We start from the raw sequence: 18,877 nt of genomic DNA, 5'->3' as shown, positions 1-18,877 counted from the left end.
AGTAAATAAAGTGCAGCAAGGTGGCCCAATCCTTTTTGTAGCAAAGGTCAAGCCTGGACAAACTCTTATATAGAGAAAAGCGCTCCCGAGGACACATGGGAATTATCGTCAAGCTAGTTTTCATCACGTTCATATGATTCGCGTTCGGTACTTTGATAATTTGATATGTGGGTGGACCGGTGCTTGGGTGCTGTCCTTACTTGGACAAGCATCCCACTTATGATTAACTTCTATTGCAAGCATCCGCAACTACAACAAAAGTATTAAGGTAAACCTAACCATAGCATGAAACATATGGGTCCAAATCAGCCCCTTACGAAGCAACGCATAAACTAGGGTTTAAGCTTCTGTCACTCTAGCAACCCATCATCTACTTATTACTTCCCAATGCCTTCCTCTAGGCCCAAATAATGGTGAAGTGTTATGTAGTCGACGTTCACATAACACCACTAGAGGATAGACAACATACATCTCATCAAAATAATGGTGGAGCGGCCTCACCGGACTGGCTCGCGAGGGGCGGATAGATCAAGGCAAGGCAAACCTCGCGAGGTTCCAGTGACGTGAGCCATGACGAACGAGACCAGGCGGGCGCCATCGCGCACAGTGTCCTCACTTCCTCTTTGGTGCTAAGGGGGCAAGCGCAGGCGAGGAGTACAGAGGCGTCAAGCAAAGGTTTCCATATCGGTGCAACGAGACCAAGACCAGCATGACGGAGGTCATTGTGGAGCCCAAGACGGCGTCACCACCAGAGCCTTTGGCAGGCGAAGACTACTTTTGTCAGGATAAGCTGTACTAGTTCTCCCCTTTCAAATTGGCCGTTGTTGGCTCCCTTCCCGCTCAATATTTGGGAAGAGGACCAGGGCCTCTATAAATAGGGCCAGCCACCACAGTAGAAGGCAACTCAGCCTGAGCTGATCGGATCCTCACCTGCCAGAACTCATCTGGAGCGATCCTCATCCACACACCACTCACCAAGCACAAGAACACCTCTCCTTAGGAGGCTGTTCTTCCCCTTGTACTGTTCATCCTCAGCCCAAGAGGCAATCCACCACCACACTGGAGTAGGGTATTACACCACAACAGTGGCCCGAACCAGTATAAATCTTGTGTCTTTGTGTTCTTTGGGTTCGGCGAGCTAGTCCGTGAATTCGTGAAGTGTGTGAGGGCTTGATCAGTGAGGGGGAGATCTTCGCGCGCACCCCAGTTGAAAGATCGTGGATGTCGCCTAGAGGGGGGTGAATAGGCGCTTTAAAATAATTACGGTTGAGGCTTGAACAAATGCGGAATAAACCTAGCGGTTAATTTGTCAAGCACAAAACCTACAACAACTAGGCTCACCTATGTGCACCAACAACTTATGCTAAGCAAGAAAAACTACTTAGGTGATAGCAAGATATATGACAAGAAACAATATGGCTATCACAAAGTAAAGTGCATAAGTAAAGGGCTCGCGTAAGAGATAATCGAGGCACGCGGAGACGACGATGTATCCCGAAGTTCACACCCTTGCGGATGCTAATCTCCGTTTGGAGCGGTGTGGAGGCACAATGCTCCCCAAGAAGCCACTAGGGCCACCGTAATCTCCTCACGCCCTCGCACAATGCAAGATGCCATGATTCCACTAAGGGACCCTTGAGGGCGGTCACCGAACCCGTACAAATGGCAACCCTTGGGGGCGGTCACCGAACCCGTACACTTTGGCAGCCCTTGGGGGTGGTCACCGGAACCCGTCAAATTGCTCGGGGCGATCTCCACAACCTAATTGGAGACCCCGACGCTTGCCCGGAGCTTTACACCACAATGATTGAGATCCGAACACCACCAACCGTCTAGGGCGCCCAAGCACCCAAGAGGAACAAGCTCAAGGGTACCAAGCACCCAAGAGTAATAAGCTTCTCAACTTGTAACTTCCACGTATCACCGTGGAGAACTCAAACCGATGCACCAAATGCAATGGCAAGGGCACACGGAGTGCCCAAGTCCTTCTCTCTCAAATCCCACCGAAGCAACTAATGCTAGGGAGGAAAATGAGAGGAAGAACAAGAAAGAGAACACCAAGAACTCCAAGATCTAGATCCAAGGGGTTCCCCTCACATAGAGGAGAAAGTGATTGGTGGAAATGTGGATCTAGATCTCCTCTCTCTTTTCCCTCAAAAACTAGCAAGAATCCATGAAGGGATGGAGAGTTAGCAAGCTTGAAGAAGGTCAACAATGGGGGAAGAACACGAGCTCAAAGGATAAGGTTCAATGGGAAAGAAGACCCCCTTTTATAGGTGGGGAAAAATCCAACCGTTATGCTCACAGCCCGCACAGAGCGGTACTACCGCTAGGGCGGTAGTACCCCTTTGAAAAACAACAGCGAGGAGGCAAAAGGCCAGTAGAACCGCCGGAGCGGTACTACCGCTCGTCCCCATGGTAGTACCGCTAGGGATAGCGGTACTACCGGAAGTGGTAGCCGTACTACTACTTGCGAGCGGTACAAAAAAATACTTCCGTGCCTACTTCCGCTGAGGAAAACACGAGATTTTGGTCCGGAGCGGTACTACCGCTCAGGAGCCGCGGTAGTACAGCTCTGGAGCGGTACTACCGCTCAGGAGCCGCGGTAGTACCGCCCCAAGCGGTAGTACCGCTCCCAAGAGCGGTACTAAAAAATTACATCCGCAGCAGCCCCTTTAAAGGACACCAAAACTGACACAACTTCTGCAAACGGACTCCGAATTCGACGAAACCAAGTTTGTTGGAAAGCTAGCGACAAGGGCTAACACAATATTGATAGAAATATCAATAAGAAGCAAATGAGAAAAGGCCCAAAAGAAAATGGTGAGAACCCTTCCTCGGATAAGACCGGTAAAACCTCCAACATCGAAAACATCATAGAAGACGCATGCAAACTCCGTTTTCGGTGAGTTCAAGCTTGTCATCAAGATGACCATAAGATCTAAGACTCACAAAGAGAACCAAATAGGAACCAAGAAACATGATGCAAGGATGCAATGGTTTGAGCTCTCGACGAACGATACGATCAAGCTACTCACTTGAGAGCCCCCCCTGATAGTACGGCTATCGATCCTATAACCCGGTCTCCCAACTACCACCATGAGACCGGTAAAATAGAAAACCTATCAAGGGCAAACCTTTGCCTTGCACATGGTCCACTTGAGATAGATGATGACGATCTTGACACCCTCAAGTTGGACCACCCTTCTTGATTGCGTTGGCTCGATGAAGACTAGATGATTACTCCCCCATAGCCCACTATGGGTGAGGCACTCTTCGGCACATCTTCACAAGTCCATTGTCACCACAATGGACGGCAAGCTTCAAGCACTTGATCTGTTCGTGATGCTCCACTTGAACTTGCACACGGCAATCTTGATGACGATCACCACTTGATGTCATCCTCTCCATGGGTTGAGTGATATCTTCCTCTTGACACAAGCCCATGAACACGTACCTAACCCCACATAGAACTCTCACATAGACCATGGGTTAGTACACAAAGCACAATGGACAATGCTTACCATACCATGGGATCACTTGATCCCTCTCGGTACATCTTCTACGCTTTGTGAATTGATCAACTTGATTCACTCTTGACTTAGTCTTGATCAACCTAGAATCTTTCCAACTCTCTTCATTTGGATGATGTCTTGAAGGTAAACATGAATGATCACACAATCTTCTTCTTCAAGACATGCTTGCAATAAGCTCAACTCTCACATGACCAATCTTTGGATAATTCCTTAATAGCACCTTGGTCAACACAAACTCTCCTTGAAACCAACACATGTACTCCAAGAAAAGCCTATGGACAAAACCTTCAAATATAACTCAAGGCAACCATTAGTTCATAGAGATTGTCGTCAATTACCAAAAACAAACATGGGGGCACCACATGTTCTTTCAATCTCCCCCATTTTGGTAATTGATGACAATCACTTTCAAGAGAGTTTATATAAGGAATTATGCATCACCATGCAATGCAACAACCAATGATGCATGAGTAAGAGATGCAAATGCTTAGGAACAAAACCAAAGCAAGAGGAGAGAATTCTCTAAACTTCTCCACAAAACTCTCTGAAACTTCTCCCCCATTGGCATCGATTGCCAAAATGGGAGAAAAGCTTAGAAGGCCAATATAAATTGTGTTCCTCCATAATTTGTGTATTTCTCAACAAGAGAGTGGAATGCAATACACAAGTTTGACGGTAAATACTAGGAGGAAAACAAACTATATTTAGGCCCAAAGTTTACAAAAGAAAGATATGCCACAAAGACATAAGAAAGAGAGAAACAAGCAAACAAGAAATCAAAAGATACCAATTGAAGCAAGCAATCAACGGATATCAATTGAGCCAACTAGACCAATGATCCTACGTGCCACAGGAATGAAATAAATTATGATATGAGCAAAGGAGTGTTCTAGAGAAACTAGAGAAGCTCCCCATGATTTGTGCACAATTTAGTTTTGTAACTGGATACAACGAGCACAAAATAGGATCGTCACTCCCCCAAGATCAATAGAACCTCACGACAAGTGCAAGAGAGCAACAGAGTGTTCTAAAGACACTAGTGAAGCTCTCCATGATTTGTGCACTTCTTACAATATTTGCATTAGGATACCGAGTGCACAAAATAGGATCATCACTCCCCGAAAATCAATAGAAACTCACAACAAGTGCAAGTGAGCATATAGGAAACAAAGCCTAGCACTTGCAACAAACAAATGGTTGAGCAACATATAAAAGAGGCAACTTAAGAGTAGGCTCAACCAAAATGATGTGTGTGAGTCATGGCAAAGCACTTGAGAAGACTAATGTACGAATGAGCATTAAGCATCAACATAGTCTTGGATAGTGGAGATACAAGGTGCATGACATGTCCTCCCCACACACACCAAGCAAAAGGGTTCACAAGCACACTAAAAAAGCAAATGAATAACCAACACTTGTGACAACCCATGGTGAAGATAGAAGATGAAAGCCTCATCAAGACGAGGGATACCAATTAAGATGGCAAAAGCCTCGTAGAGATAAGCATGAGGAAAATAATCTTCACCACACAGGAGTGCATCAAGATGCAACGAGATAAGACATGCACTCAAGGCAAAAGCTTTCACGGAGCCACCAAAGAAATAACAAGAAAGACAAGGTGGACGTGAAAGAAAGGATATCATCTAGAGATGTAATTTCTCTCAAGTGTATAAGGTTCTAGGTAGACGAGATCATGATGATATATATCTACAAAGAAGGATGTACACCCGAAATAGTTACAACACGAAGGAACAAGATATCCAAAAGGAAGTCATAGATATACCAATAAGATATTTGCTTGGAAGCATAGCACATGGCTAAATATGGTCTTATTGTACACAAATGAATTCCTACCACACAACCATCAAATACATCACAACTAGCAACAAGAGATCATTGTTGGGATGCTTTGAGAAAGGAAACAAGTATCACAAGAGAGAAAACATGCCATGATACAACCTACACAAGGTTGATGCAGGAAATGTGTGCATGAAGTATATGAAGATACTTGTTACCGAGTTAACATTGGAAGGATGTAGTAGGTACCAATTGAAGGTACAAAGTAGTTCATTGATCATCCTAGCTTGACTCCAAAAAGCACATGGTGACAACACCTTCCTTGTGAGTGAGCCGAGCATCCAATGCATCTCCAATTGTTCCTAGAACAACAACACAAACACAATGGTACCCAAACTCATTGGGACCAAAGAGTTAGAAACACCAACAATACATAGGACAAACTCCACATAAATATGTGCATATAGATATGGAAATGAAATTCATGCACATCTCATCCAATTTGAGACTTGGTGGAGTTTCCCCTATATATTGGGTCAAAGAGAGAAAGCATGCCACGGAAACTACATGAAGTTAATATGCATGCTCAAGACTTTCAAGAACCGATACCAAAATACAAGGAAATACCAAGTGAAAGGAATACCAAATGGAGAAATCATCACTTGGAAGATATCATTAAAAGATACATCAAGGAATGAGATATCCATTGGAACCCATAAAATGATATCAAACTCCCAAAAGAGAGGATGGTTCCAAACAAACCAAGCTCTCTACAAAGTTTCATGATGGCACAAGTACCAAAAAGAAACGGCTTGCCGTCCACCAACACACACTTAAAATGGATCACAAGTTTAGTGTTTTATAGAAAATAGGACAGCTCCCCCACGAGTTGTGCATTATAGAGAATTTGCATTTGAATACAAAATGCACAAGGTAGGATCACCACGTTCACTATATCAAGGAAAACACTTGACAAGATCAAGAAAACAACAAGATCCTCAAGTGGCACGGAAGGCAATGGGAGTTGACACAAACTTGGCAAGAGATAAGGCAAATAAAAAGCAAACGCCAACATGAAGATGATCAATAATTTCTACCACACATAAGTGAGTACCAATTGTCAAAAGACAAGAAGTATTTGGAAATAATTCCCGGTGGTAGATAGCAAGGATATCTGACATCATCTTCACATCAAACACAAGCAAATTGCAACTTGTAGAGCTAACATGCCACGTAGGAACAAGATAATTTACAATATCAATTCTAGGTGACAATATCTCAAATGTACACATTTTCTAGGCTAGTAATATACATAGCATATTACTCCCCCATAATGTGATACCAATTAAAGAAAACTTAACAAGAGGCAAAAAGAGGATCCAACAAGAGATAATTAATGGACTATTTAGAATTTGAATTTCTCATGAGAAGACATACCACATAGTGACTAGATAAGCTTGCAATATCAATACTAGGTGGTATTCCTCATGTAAACACATTTATGGGACCGTGAGGTGCACAAAGCACATCACTCCCCCAAAATGGGATGTTCCATTAATCTCTCACAAGAGCCAACTAACATACAAACAAGATGCGCAAAGGCTCAACGCACTACACACACGTACATGATGTGCAAACCAACACACACATACTTGATTACTCAAGATAAGCAAATTGAAGGCACAACATATACAACCACATGCAAGGAACAAAACCAAAACATGCAAAGGGGCAAGTAACTTTCGATTTAAACAATTTAAGTACAAGTTACCGCAAGGAGGCACATTGGATATAAGATAGAAACTTGATAACCCAATTGACTTGGCTTGAGACAATAAGAATGCTGAAGTCCCCTTAATTCTTCATAATGTAGCCAAGTCTCCAATGACCTCCAACAACACCTATTGATCAAGTATGAGCTAGTTGGTCCCCAACCAAGTTGGGTCCTAAGAGGTTAGTCACAATAGGCTTGGCTACCCAAATGGTTCTTTGCTTCAAACCACTTTGAGTACCAACAAACTTGGCAACCACATTGCCAACCTTATCCTTCCCAAGAGAATAGACATCATCAATAATAATTGGGTTGGATAAGTTACCACTAGTGCATGAAGAAGCGAGGTGACCTTTCTCACGACATAGGTAGCAACGTCTACTCTTCACTTTCTTCTCACTTGATTTCTCAACTTGAGAAGCATTAGCTTGAGTCTTCTTGGGAAGAGGCCTTTCTTCAACTTGAGGTTGAGCATGAGAATGCACTTGTAGCCGCTTCCCTTGTTGCTTGTCACTGTTGGCCTTCTTCTTCAATGGGCAAGATCTAACATGGTGCCCTTCAATTTTGCACTTGAAGCAAATAATCTTGGCCGAACTCTTGACTTGTTTTTGGCCCTTCTTGTTGTTCATCTTGGACTTCTTCTTCTTGTTGGAGTTGAATCCAAGTCCACCTTTGTCATTGGGGGATTTTTGCACTCTCAAGATGTTGTTGAGTGTAAATTTCCCTTCATGACTCTTTTCCAAGTCTTTCTTCAAAGAAGTGACTTGGGCCTTGAGCTCTTTGATTTCCTCTACATGGTTAGTCTCAACACAAGCACTAGAGGAAGTATAAGCTTCATCGTGAGAGCAACAAGGCAAGGAAAGCAATTCATCACAAGATGTACCAACGTTATGCATGGATGAATCGCGAGGACTAGCACAAGGCAATATAGCATTTTGACTAAAAGTAGTGCTAGTGTCCACATGAGGCTCACTAGATGTTACCTTAGCAATCATGGCCTCATGAGCTATCTTTAGCACATTATGGGATACTAGAAGATCATCATGAGAGCTTGAGAGCTTTTCATGGCTTTCTTCCAATTTCCCATAATTGCTAGATAGCAACTCAAGTTGAGCCCGTAGCTCAACGTTCTCCTTTAAAATGGATGGTTCACAAGAAATATAGTTAGTAGCACAAGCATCATCATTAACAACAAGAGGAGAAGGCAACTTGGCAAGCTCTTTTAAATAAGAAGCTTCAAGTTGAGCATGAGACTCGGTGAGTTTGATGAGCTCACCCTTGATGACCCTTGAGCCATTTTCGAGGTGCTCAAAATCCTCAAGGAGTCTAGCATGAGCAACTTCAAGCTTAGCATTTTTAGTTTCAAAAACATTGGCCACCTCAAGAGCTCTATCATGAGATTCCTTCACTCTAGATAACTCTAGAGCAAAAGTCTCGTCAAGAGATTCCTTGGTGGTTTGTTCAAGTTCAAGAGCTTGAGAGAGGTCCGCAATCTCATTAGCGTAATCACGCTCATGACCTTCCATTTTATCAATGGTGACCTCATGCTCCTCAAGACGAGATTCCAACTCATCAATATATTTCTTGCCCTCAATAGCAATAGACATGATTTCCATGAAGTTGGAACGAGCAATTTTATTCTTAAGAAGAGCTTTAAAAACACGTCAAAAACAGAGCGAGGTTCAAACAAACATGCCCGAGAAGTTCAACTACTTCACGCAGTGCGTTGCCATTGGCAATGAAGGCAGAAATCATGATCTCGTCATTTCTCTAATTTACTTCAAAACGACAGGAATATCATTTGTGTAAATTCAAGTCCTTGATGAGAGAAAGTTAAAAAATATTGTGAGAGAGGTTTGTACAAAAATAATATCATTTGTGTAACACTGACGAAAAATGGATGAGAAAATTACAATCGAAAATACGTCACAGAAGTTCAACGTGAAAACAACACGACGTTCGACTACTATAGTGAATGAATTTGAGATGAAAAACTTTTAAAATTGTCGCGAGTATGAAAAAACGATCAACACGGGAAAGTTGCGTGTTTACAGCAGCTTTCCATCGGTATATCACTTGCTCAATTTCGGTGAGTGGATGGAGAGCTTCCAGCAGTGGATGGAGATCTACGAGCAAAAAAAGCATGTGAAAAACAGAGTGAAGTTCAAGTAGACATGTTAAGAAGTTCAGGTTCTTCACGTGGTGCATTTTCGAAGAATCTGTTTCGCGATAAAGGCAGAACGAATGCTCTCGCCATTTTCGAAATTACTTGAAAACAGCTAGGAATCACAGAAAACCATCAACATGAAAAGTTTCGCATTTTCCTTACCTTTTCAAGGGTATATTATTTGCCCCATTCCGATAAAGTTTGTAGAAATTACGGCGAAAATACGTTTTTAGCCATTTTTAAAATTGACTTAAAATAATAAGGAATTGGGAGAAACAATATATAGCAAAAAGTTTTTCATTTCCTCAAGCTTTCCAACGCCGTATCATTTGCGGCATTCGGATGTATGGTTAAAAAAATAGATCAAAAATACAAACTCGGTGGAACTTGTACCGTTTTCTAAATTACTATTAAACCGTTCAAAATTAGAAAAAACTTTCTACATGAAAAAGTAGCGCATTTTCATAAGCTTTCCAACGCCATATCATTTTCCTCAATTGGATTAGCCGTTTAGAAATGGCATCGAAAATACGAACTCGGCTGTTCGGTTTGCGAAATTTTACGATTTTCCAAATTACTCTTTAACCGTAGGGAATTAGAGAAAACTTTCAACATGTGGAAGGAGCGGTTTTGCAGCAGCTTTCCAGCGCCATATTATTTGCCTCATTCCGAAACGGTTTAGAAATGGGACCGAAAATACGATTCACGTTTTTTGTATGAAGAAAAAACGGTTTTCAAAACTGCTCTTAAACCGCTTACATTTTGCCAAAAATTTAACTTGGGTCATGATACTGGTGTCCATAGCTTTCGAACGGTATATCGCAAGCCCCATTTGGGCAATGTTGGCGGAAGTTCAACCTAGCAGTGGGAGAAGTTCAGGTCGAACAACTCAGGCAGTAAAATTGCAAAAACACAATTTCATCACGACCCGAGAGCAAAATCTGCCAACGAGCGAGATTCCTATTTAAAACCAGTATTTAGTTGCTAAAAAAGGTTTCTGGATTATACTAACATCATATAAAACACGACTAACAAGAATAATTCGCGGGGGAAGCCACGGTTGCAAAGATAGCACGAAGGTCGGGTTCGTACAGAGGAAAGTTCAGGCGCGTTACTCAGGCAGTTCAGGTTGTGAGCAGAATATTATTCTGATCCCGTGATCAGAATAGTGTTTATGTATATATAGGGCTGGACTATTCTGTTACCCCCCCCCGCCCTATATAGGCGCGACGCGCAGACCACCGTAGAATCCCCCCGACCTAGCCCGAACCCAACCCGCCTTCTTCCGCCGGAGGCAGCCGTCGTGGGCGAGCGAGCGACGGCGGCAGCCGGAGCGAGGGAGCCCCCGCCGTGACTGGCCGGCGACGGATCCGCCGCCGTCTCCTGCCTCCTTCCGTCGCCGGATCCATCGACGGGGCCGTGATCCGCCGTCTCCTGCCTCCCTCCGTCGCTGGATCCATCGACGGGGCCGTGATCCGCCGCCTCCTGCCTCCCTCCGTCGCCGGATCCATCGACAGGGCCATGATCCCCGTCTCCTGCCTCCCTCCGTCGCCGGATCCAATGACGGGGCCGTCATCCCCGCCTCCTGCCTCCCTCCGTCGTCGGGGCTCCTTCTCCGGGGCAGTGATCCCCGCAAGGTGTTGCCTCCCCGGACCTCTTCGCCAGACGTCCACCACAAGTAGGAGCTGCATCAATGGCGCCGCCTCCCAAGAACATGCCAGTACGCCGCCCACGAGAGGAAGAAGAAGAAGTCAGTCCACTGGAGGTAATGTCTGCTTCCCACGTTTGTGTCAGTCCATCAGTCCTGCTATGAAGAAGAACCTGATAGTACATTGCAAATGCTTGATCAGTTCATTACACCCCTGCCACTTGATGCACAATTTGGATGTCGAGGTTACTGTCAGTACCTCTAATGCTTCAGTTCAAAGCCAAGAAACATAAACTTATGCATCAGTCACAGGAGCTACTAGGCTTTATATAAGGTTCAGCTACCACTTCAAGTTGTATGATGTTATTTCTAATAGTACATGCCGTGTAGTTGCGTCAGTTCGAACTAGTGAAAGAATGTTGTTGAAAAAAAATATACACATGTTACACAGTAAGTTCAATGATACATAAACTAGGAGTACTTCTAGTGTAGTTGCATAAGTTATAGATGAACAAAAGAGAAGACATGCATCAGTTTTATATATATGCATATCCATACATCTCTGAAGTTCAATGTTCAGTTTACAAGCAGTGCTAAAAAACAGTACATGAGTACATCAGTGTTGAACATGTACGGTTATACTGTTCGACTGAAAACGAAACCAGATACAAAATAGAGAACAAAAGTTTAAATAACAACCAACGATGCAAGTTCAACTTGTACATTGCCTTCAGTGCATGACATGTTACCCATAGCATGTATACGAGAAAAATGCAGAAAAGATTAATCCCAAAACTGTTGAATGTCATTGCAGAAGCATGCAAGGCGGCACACCCATCGAGCGTTTGATGAGCCAAGCAGATATGGGGCACCACCTGGTTGGGTAACACCAGAAATACCACCTGGATACTTCAACAATACAGGCAGATTTCAAGATACACCAGAATCATCAGAAGCACGGACAAGTTCTTCTATGCAGCAAACACCAATATCTGGGAATACAAGCTTTGTCACTCCTGGGTTGCAACAAGGCCAACAATATCCCCAACAACATATGTTTTCCTTCCCTAGCGCATGCAGAAAGCCAAGGACAGGAAGCCGTGGATGGGTTGCAACAAGGCTTCCACCAGTCGCTCCATCAACATCAATCATCCGTGCTGCAAAAGTGGTTGCGACGGGAAGACCAGGCCAAAGAGACAGAAATTTTGGCCGCTCGAGCAGGTTCCAAAGTACAAGATATGAGCCATATAGACAGGAGCAACCTCACAATGAATCTGAGGGGAGACGGCCGTACAATGAGAGACGGAGATCTTCGTCAACATTGCTCCCTCCAAGAGATGCATTGCTGCATGTGCCAAGGGTGACACCACCCGCGCCCATACACCAGGGTGAACAGCAAACACCGGAGGCAGCACAGAGCTATACACATGTAAGTATCCATATAGAAAAAAAACATACAAGCACAGTCCATACCATGGTACTGTGACCACCCCATCTAACATTTTCATAACCGCGTTTTTGTTTGCTCACTGTTGCGTGCAGCCACCTAACATTGAAGCTTACGTTCTGCCAAGACTAGAGATGCACTATGAAACTTTCGAAGAAGCAAAAAACTTCTACAACGTCTATGCGAAGCACGCGGTTTTTGCTGTCAGGGAAGGCCCCAAGTTTAAGACCAGAGCCTACCTTTATTGCACGTGCTATGGAGTCTATGAATCGAAGGTGTCTGAAGCAAATAGACAGCGGAACAAAACGACAGCCAGGACTAACTGCAGGGCTAAAATGAGGCTGAAGAAGGAAAATAATGGAACATTTGTCGTAAAAGAGATAGTCTGGGAACATAACCACAGGCTACAGCTCACTCCGCAAATGCTTGTCTTCTTGCACTCCCACAAAAACTTTGACAAAACAATCTTGAAGTACATCAAGTACATGTAGTTCAAAGGCATTGAACACGCGCAAATCATGAGCATACTGGGCGGTGATGACCCTGGAAGCTACTTCCTCGAAATGAATGCCAAAGACTTGATTAACCTATAAGTACAAACTTGTTCTCCTCCCATAAACCGCCTCCATCTTTTTCCTCTGTCAGTACAAACATATTACGCAACGCATGACCTGACGCCAGTTCAACATGCATTTTTGAATGAACTTTTAATATGCAGGAAAGCAAAGAATTCAAGGATGGATGATGTGGACGATGTCCTAAAGACTGTCAACTTCTTTAGGGAGATGAAAGCTATAAACAGGGAATTCTTCTGTGACATGCAACTCGATGAGTCCGACAGAGTTAAGAACATATTCTGGGCGAATGCAAGCTGCCGAGGGGCCTATCAGGACTTCGGTGACTGCGTAACATTTGACACTACATATAAGACCAACAAGTACCATATGCCACTTGGGGTGTTTATCGGTACTAACAACCACTTACAGACTACATTCTTTGGTTTCGCCCTGATAAGAGATGAGGATGCAGATTCATTCAGATGGATGTTCAAGACATTTTTAAGGTGCATGAGAGGGAAGGCTCCTACATGCATCCTCACAGGTACAACCGCGAAAACAACCCCCAACCACCACCACCACCCCCCTCCCCCCAAAAAATAAAAGGAAAATAACACAGTAAAAAATGTTGTGTCAATTCTATTGGTATATATGCACCACCATCTGCTGACCACTCCATGTCTCTTTTCTCATTACCAGACCAGTGCCCGGCAATGGCTTTGGCGATCCCAGATGCTTCGGGAACACATTACACAAGCTGTGCCGCTGGCACATTATGAAGAAGTATAGGGAACACCTCGCATACCTGTACTACCTGCACGAAGACTTTAAAGATGAATTCACATCAATCCTCAACTGGCCCCTCATGCCAACTGATTTTGAGGATGCCTGGAAAGGACTCATGGATAGGTACAACCTCCATGATGATGCCACGATGGTGGCCATGTGGAACGAGCGTGAGAAATGGATATCAGCCTACTTCAAAGAAATTTTCTGTGCCAAAATGACATCCACACAGCGAAGTGAGAGCATGAACTATGTGCTCAAGAAGAACTTTGTAAGTGAGAGACAAAACCTACACCGGTTTGTCAGCCAGGTAAACTCCTGCGTCAAAACCAGGAGGTAGACAGAGAACCAAGAGACAATGGGTAACAGGGTATAGCTCTATCACCTGTCGTGAGACAAAAAACATGCTTACTAAAGTAAAACTTTATTAGTTAGACAAGTTTTTGCTGCGAGAAAACTAACAATTTGGTCATCATTCTTGCATGTGCAGAAGGAACAAAACACGCTGACCTTCTATGGGTTTGACACCCAGATGGCAAAGGTTTACTCACGAGCTGTGTACAGCGAGATCAGAAAAAGGCTAAAACTGAGCACACTCTTCTCGGCGACAGAGACGGAAGAGCCCACAAAGTACCTCATGCGCTACAACAACCCGCAAAAACTGTCTGCGTGGTCTCAGCACGCGTTCCAGGTGGTTGCAGACCCCGTGGGAGAAACATATGAGTGCGAGTGCAGGCTATGGGACCACACAGGTGAGGACTAAAAAAAGATGTTACATACTGTACTACTTTTTTGCAAAGTTTTTCTTCGAATGAAATGACAAAAAACATGCACCTCTTCCAAAAAATTACAGGTCTTTTCTGCGTGCATGTCCTGTGCATGATGCAGACAATTAAGGCTGCCAGCGTTCCAGAGAAATACATCCTCAGGAGATACACCAAACGCCCGAACATCCAGCCAACATTCAACAGAAATGACTTGAGGACAGTAGCGTCAAACAAGGCATCCCAATACTGCATTGAAAGCTCACTGCTGACGCTGAACATGAGGGTGCACAGAAAAAGCCTGAGAAGCCAAGAGCAAATGGCGAGGTCACGGGTCGTCTTGGACAAACTTGAACAAGAACTCGACGCCATGCACTTTGCTGAAAATGGAGGCGTCGCGGACAATGAAGCCATTGAGCAGGATATTGCTACAATGTTATCCGAGATGAACCATCTGGGAGCTGTTGACCCGTTCGACAACGAGGAAGAGGAGCAGCAGCAACCAGAGCTTGCCCATGTGCACACTCAAGAGCAGAAACATGCTCACATGCACGATCATGAGCTTGATGGTGCTGTAGGCGAACGACATGACAACAAGACATCCATATTCTCAAACACAAAGGGGAGGAAGAGTAAAACGGAAGAAGCGAAAGCAGCAGCCAAAAAGCCGCCACGCCCCATCAAGCGCGTGGAATTTGGCCCGGACGGCAAACCTCTCGGGATAAGGGCATGCAGATTCTGCAACGTCCTGAGCAACCATAACTACCGCACATGCCCACTCCGCACAGATGGCACTGTCTACAAGCAAACGTTGCACAAGCAGATTGGAGCCACCCAGGTTTCTACCAATGGAGACAACACACGTAACAGCTACACTTGCCGCAAGTGTGGGGGAACTGACGGGCATAATGCCCGCACATGCAAAGTGGGCAAGGAGGTCAGTGGCGCTGAATAGACACAGGGCAAGGTGCAGAGTTCCAAAAAATCAAATGAAGACAATGAAGAAGAAGAGTTTGACGAGAATGACGACCAATCAGACGAAGACAATGAAGATGATAGTGTCGGGGATGAGGAAACTGAAACTGACGATGAAGCTGCCAAGGCTCAACCAGGAAAGGGCGCCGGCAAGGCACACATTCGGGGCCAGTTAGGAGAAGCTCAAGACTGAACAATACATAGTGGTTATGCTGCTGCGTCAACTAAAAAATAAGCTTGTAGTCTCAGTTGCCTCGGCACACAATGAGGAAACATTTCAGAAACACTGTCGTTACCAAAACTTATTTAGCTTTATCGTCGATTTCTCGATCAGTACTATAGTTAAGATATAATTTGTGATTTGTGCCCGCTAGACCAGTGACATTATTATGTAAACCATTTGATAATCCTTTTGAATGCAGTCACAAATACATATGAAAAAACTTATCTGGATTTATCTGACGCAAACGCTACTGTCGACCAGTAACTCAGTAAAAATATGTTAAGGAAAATTTAAACTCTCATAGTACATCAGTACTGATAGTTCACAGTCGTCAGTACAAAGGCAGAGTACACATCAGTACTGATATAATTTGTGATTTGTGCCCGCTGGAGCAGTGACATTATTATGTAAACCATTTGATAATCCTTTTGAATGCAGTCACAAATACATTTGTACTGACGAGAACACTACTGTCGACCAGTAACTCAGCAAAAAAAATTAAGGAAAATTTAAACTCTTATAGTACATCAGTACTGATAATTCTCAGTCGTCAGTACAAAGGCAGAGTAAAACAAACACACCCGTGAACACCTCAAAAAAACATCGTTTTGAAAAAACAAAGCTATGTCTACTTCTGCCAGTCCCAATTCAGAAAGACCATCAGTACATAAAAATAATTACCTCAAACAAAATGCGAATATAATACATTCTGTACTGATGAAAATCTAATTTATCTGTAAAAAATACTCAGAGATTATCTTGATATAAACAATCCTTTAAAAAATAAAAAAAGTGTTTTCAAAAACATTAGCATCACACATAGTCTCACTGGTATTTGGTAAGTTCAATTACACTTCAATCACCAGTCCAAGTACCACAGTAGAGGAGTACATACTTCCATCATCACCAACCCTGACACGTGCAAGTGGGATAAGCAGCTGATAAGTACAACTTGACAAGACGAATCAGTGCGACAGTAAAATGCCGTCATCACCACCGTTGAGACGTGCAAGTGGGATTTAGCAGGTCATAACTACAGCTTGACAAGACTAGTTAGTGCAGCAATAAAAACCATTTGACTTGGACGGTTACTTCTTCTAGGCCACCACCCGCGCCACCCACTGAGCGGTTGCCACAAGGGACAGCAAACGACGACCCCACGCCACTACACCCACGCCCCTGACGAACCGCCTCCCACAAATCCCCGTCGACGCACTTCAAAAAACCCCATTCTCTTCCATCTCTCCCTCATCCCCACAAACCACCATTGCCGCTTCCATCTCCACTGCACACAAACCACAAACTTCTCTCTCACAAGCCCACAACCACCGGAGGAGGGCGATGGCGGAGGAACCGTCTGCCAAGCGTCATCAAGGAGAGCCGTCGGACAAGAGCAGCAACCTCGTCGACGTTCACGTCCCTGGCGAGAAGCGCGAGTACACCAAAACACTCAGAGGGGTTGAGCTCCACGGCAAGGAGACGCTGGAGATCGTCTGCACCAGCGAACCAGACAAGGCCGATGAGGTGATCTCCAGGCTCTGGAGGAAGCTTGGCGGCATGCTTCGTAGGATCGTCGGCGTTGGTGTGCACTACACCAACGAAGATGAACCTCCCCAGATGGCAGCAGTCCTGCAGTTGTGCGTCGATGAGCTCTGCTTGGTGTACCACATCGCAGCGGCCACAAAATGGTGAGCCGTCCTACTCATTTGCCCTGTTTGGTTTATCTGTTTTATTAGTATTGTATCCTGAAAATCTCATCAGACTTGTTTCCCAACTAGATGTATTAGTGTGGTTTGTGAAAAGTGGATGCACTACTGCATTTTCTCAAGTAGATACACTATAAATGTATTTTTGAACCTGATGCACTGGATTACCATTTGGAAAATCTTGCGGAAGATTAATTTCTGAAGTTGATCGACTAGTGTAGTTTCTGAACTTGATCCAATAGTGTAGTTTATGTACTCGATGTATTAAAAAGATGTTTCTGAACTTGATGTAGTGAAGTATTTTCTGAATTTGATCTAATGTTATTTTCATAAGAAAATAAACTAAGGACTTGGTAAAGCACTGGTTATGTGTTATCCTATTCAACAAAAGTAAACTAAACTACTACCAAAGCAGAACATACAACATTGACTGAAACTATGTATAATCCAAAAAGAAGAATAACATGATGTACTTAATTTAATTTCAGAACTTTGTTTACTAGTTTTTGAAGTACATTCATCCATTATTTATGCTACATAAACATCTACTTCATGGATTCATTGCTTGTAAAACAAAATAAAAATGAATAATTCAAACATCAAAGTAATGCTAATTTTCAAAAATGTCTCTCCCCTTGCAGGCCCAAGCGCCTGAACGAGTTGCTGCAGCATGAGACGTTGTTCACATTTGCCAGTTTCAGCATTGAAAGCGATAAAGATAAGCTGAAGTTGTCCGGTTTGGAGATCAACCCCAACAAGTTCATCAACATTCAGCGCAAGTGGAGAGTTCCATACACCGGAAAAGAGTACGACTCCTTGACTGATGTTGCAGCCAGCGTCATCCACCCATTCTACAAAGGCATGAAGAAGAACATCAACACGCAGGAAGACTACAAACTGTGGGGGACCAGCCCGCTGCCAGACAACCTCATCGGGTACGCAGGAGTAGATGCGTACGCCACGTACAAGTCATGGAGCCTGATCGACTACATCACAGATGGTTCGGAATTTGCAAAAGAGGGGGAGGCTGCGAAATTCTACGACCACCCCTATTGCCCCTTTTAGGGATGAAGATACATCAGAGCCTGCCTTCGTTTTCCTTCCGCTTGTGCTTGCCTTTTATCTTGTTGTTTCAAATTAGTAGTTTGCTCTTGTTGGTTTGAACCAGTATGATTATGTCGTGCATGTCATGGTTGAACAGGTTTACTTATGTCATCAAGTACAATGTTTTGCTTATCTCATTATATAAGTTTGGTAGCTTCGTATGTTGTTAATCCATCATTTCAAATTCAAAAGTAGCTTCTGAATGGAACTTTGTGGCTGCTCTAAAGTACTAGTTATGACACAACTAATCACACAACATTGTTCCATGTCTAGTTTTGATTCAGTATTGTATAGAAAACATAACGTTCAGACCAATCAGCACACTTTGAGTTGCTTAACAACACTTCAAAAGTTGAAGCAAAAATTCTTAGTACTTCATGTTGTGTTCTCATTCAT

At 43.7% G+C, this 18,877-nt stretch overlaps 1 protein-coding gene across 1 annotated transcript; it reads left to right on the top strand.

The window, feature by feature from the left end:
* The first annotated feature begins 17,012 nt into the window (after positions 1–17,012).
* LOC141027724 (uncharacterized) lies at positions 17,013–18,442 on the top strand. Its single transcript, XM_073504993.1, has 2 exons — positions 17,013–17,359; positions 18,019–18,442. Exons 1-2 carry the CDS (start codon positions 17,013–17,015, stop codon positions 18,440–18,442), a joined length of 771 nt encoding a protein of 256 aa, XP_073361094.1.
* Positions 18,443–18,877: the final 435 nt, after the last annotated feature.

This window comes from Aegilops tauschii, chromosome 1, assembly GCF_002575655.3.
Source record: "Aegilops tauschii subsp. strangulata cultivar AL8/78 chromosome 1, Aet v6.0, whole genome shotgun sequence".
Classification (NCBI taxonomy): Eukaryota; Viridiplantae; Streptophyta; class Magnoliopsida; order Poales; family Poaceae; genus Aegilops; species Aegilops tauschii.
This window is presented reverse-complemented; position numbering and strand designations above follow the sequence as displayed.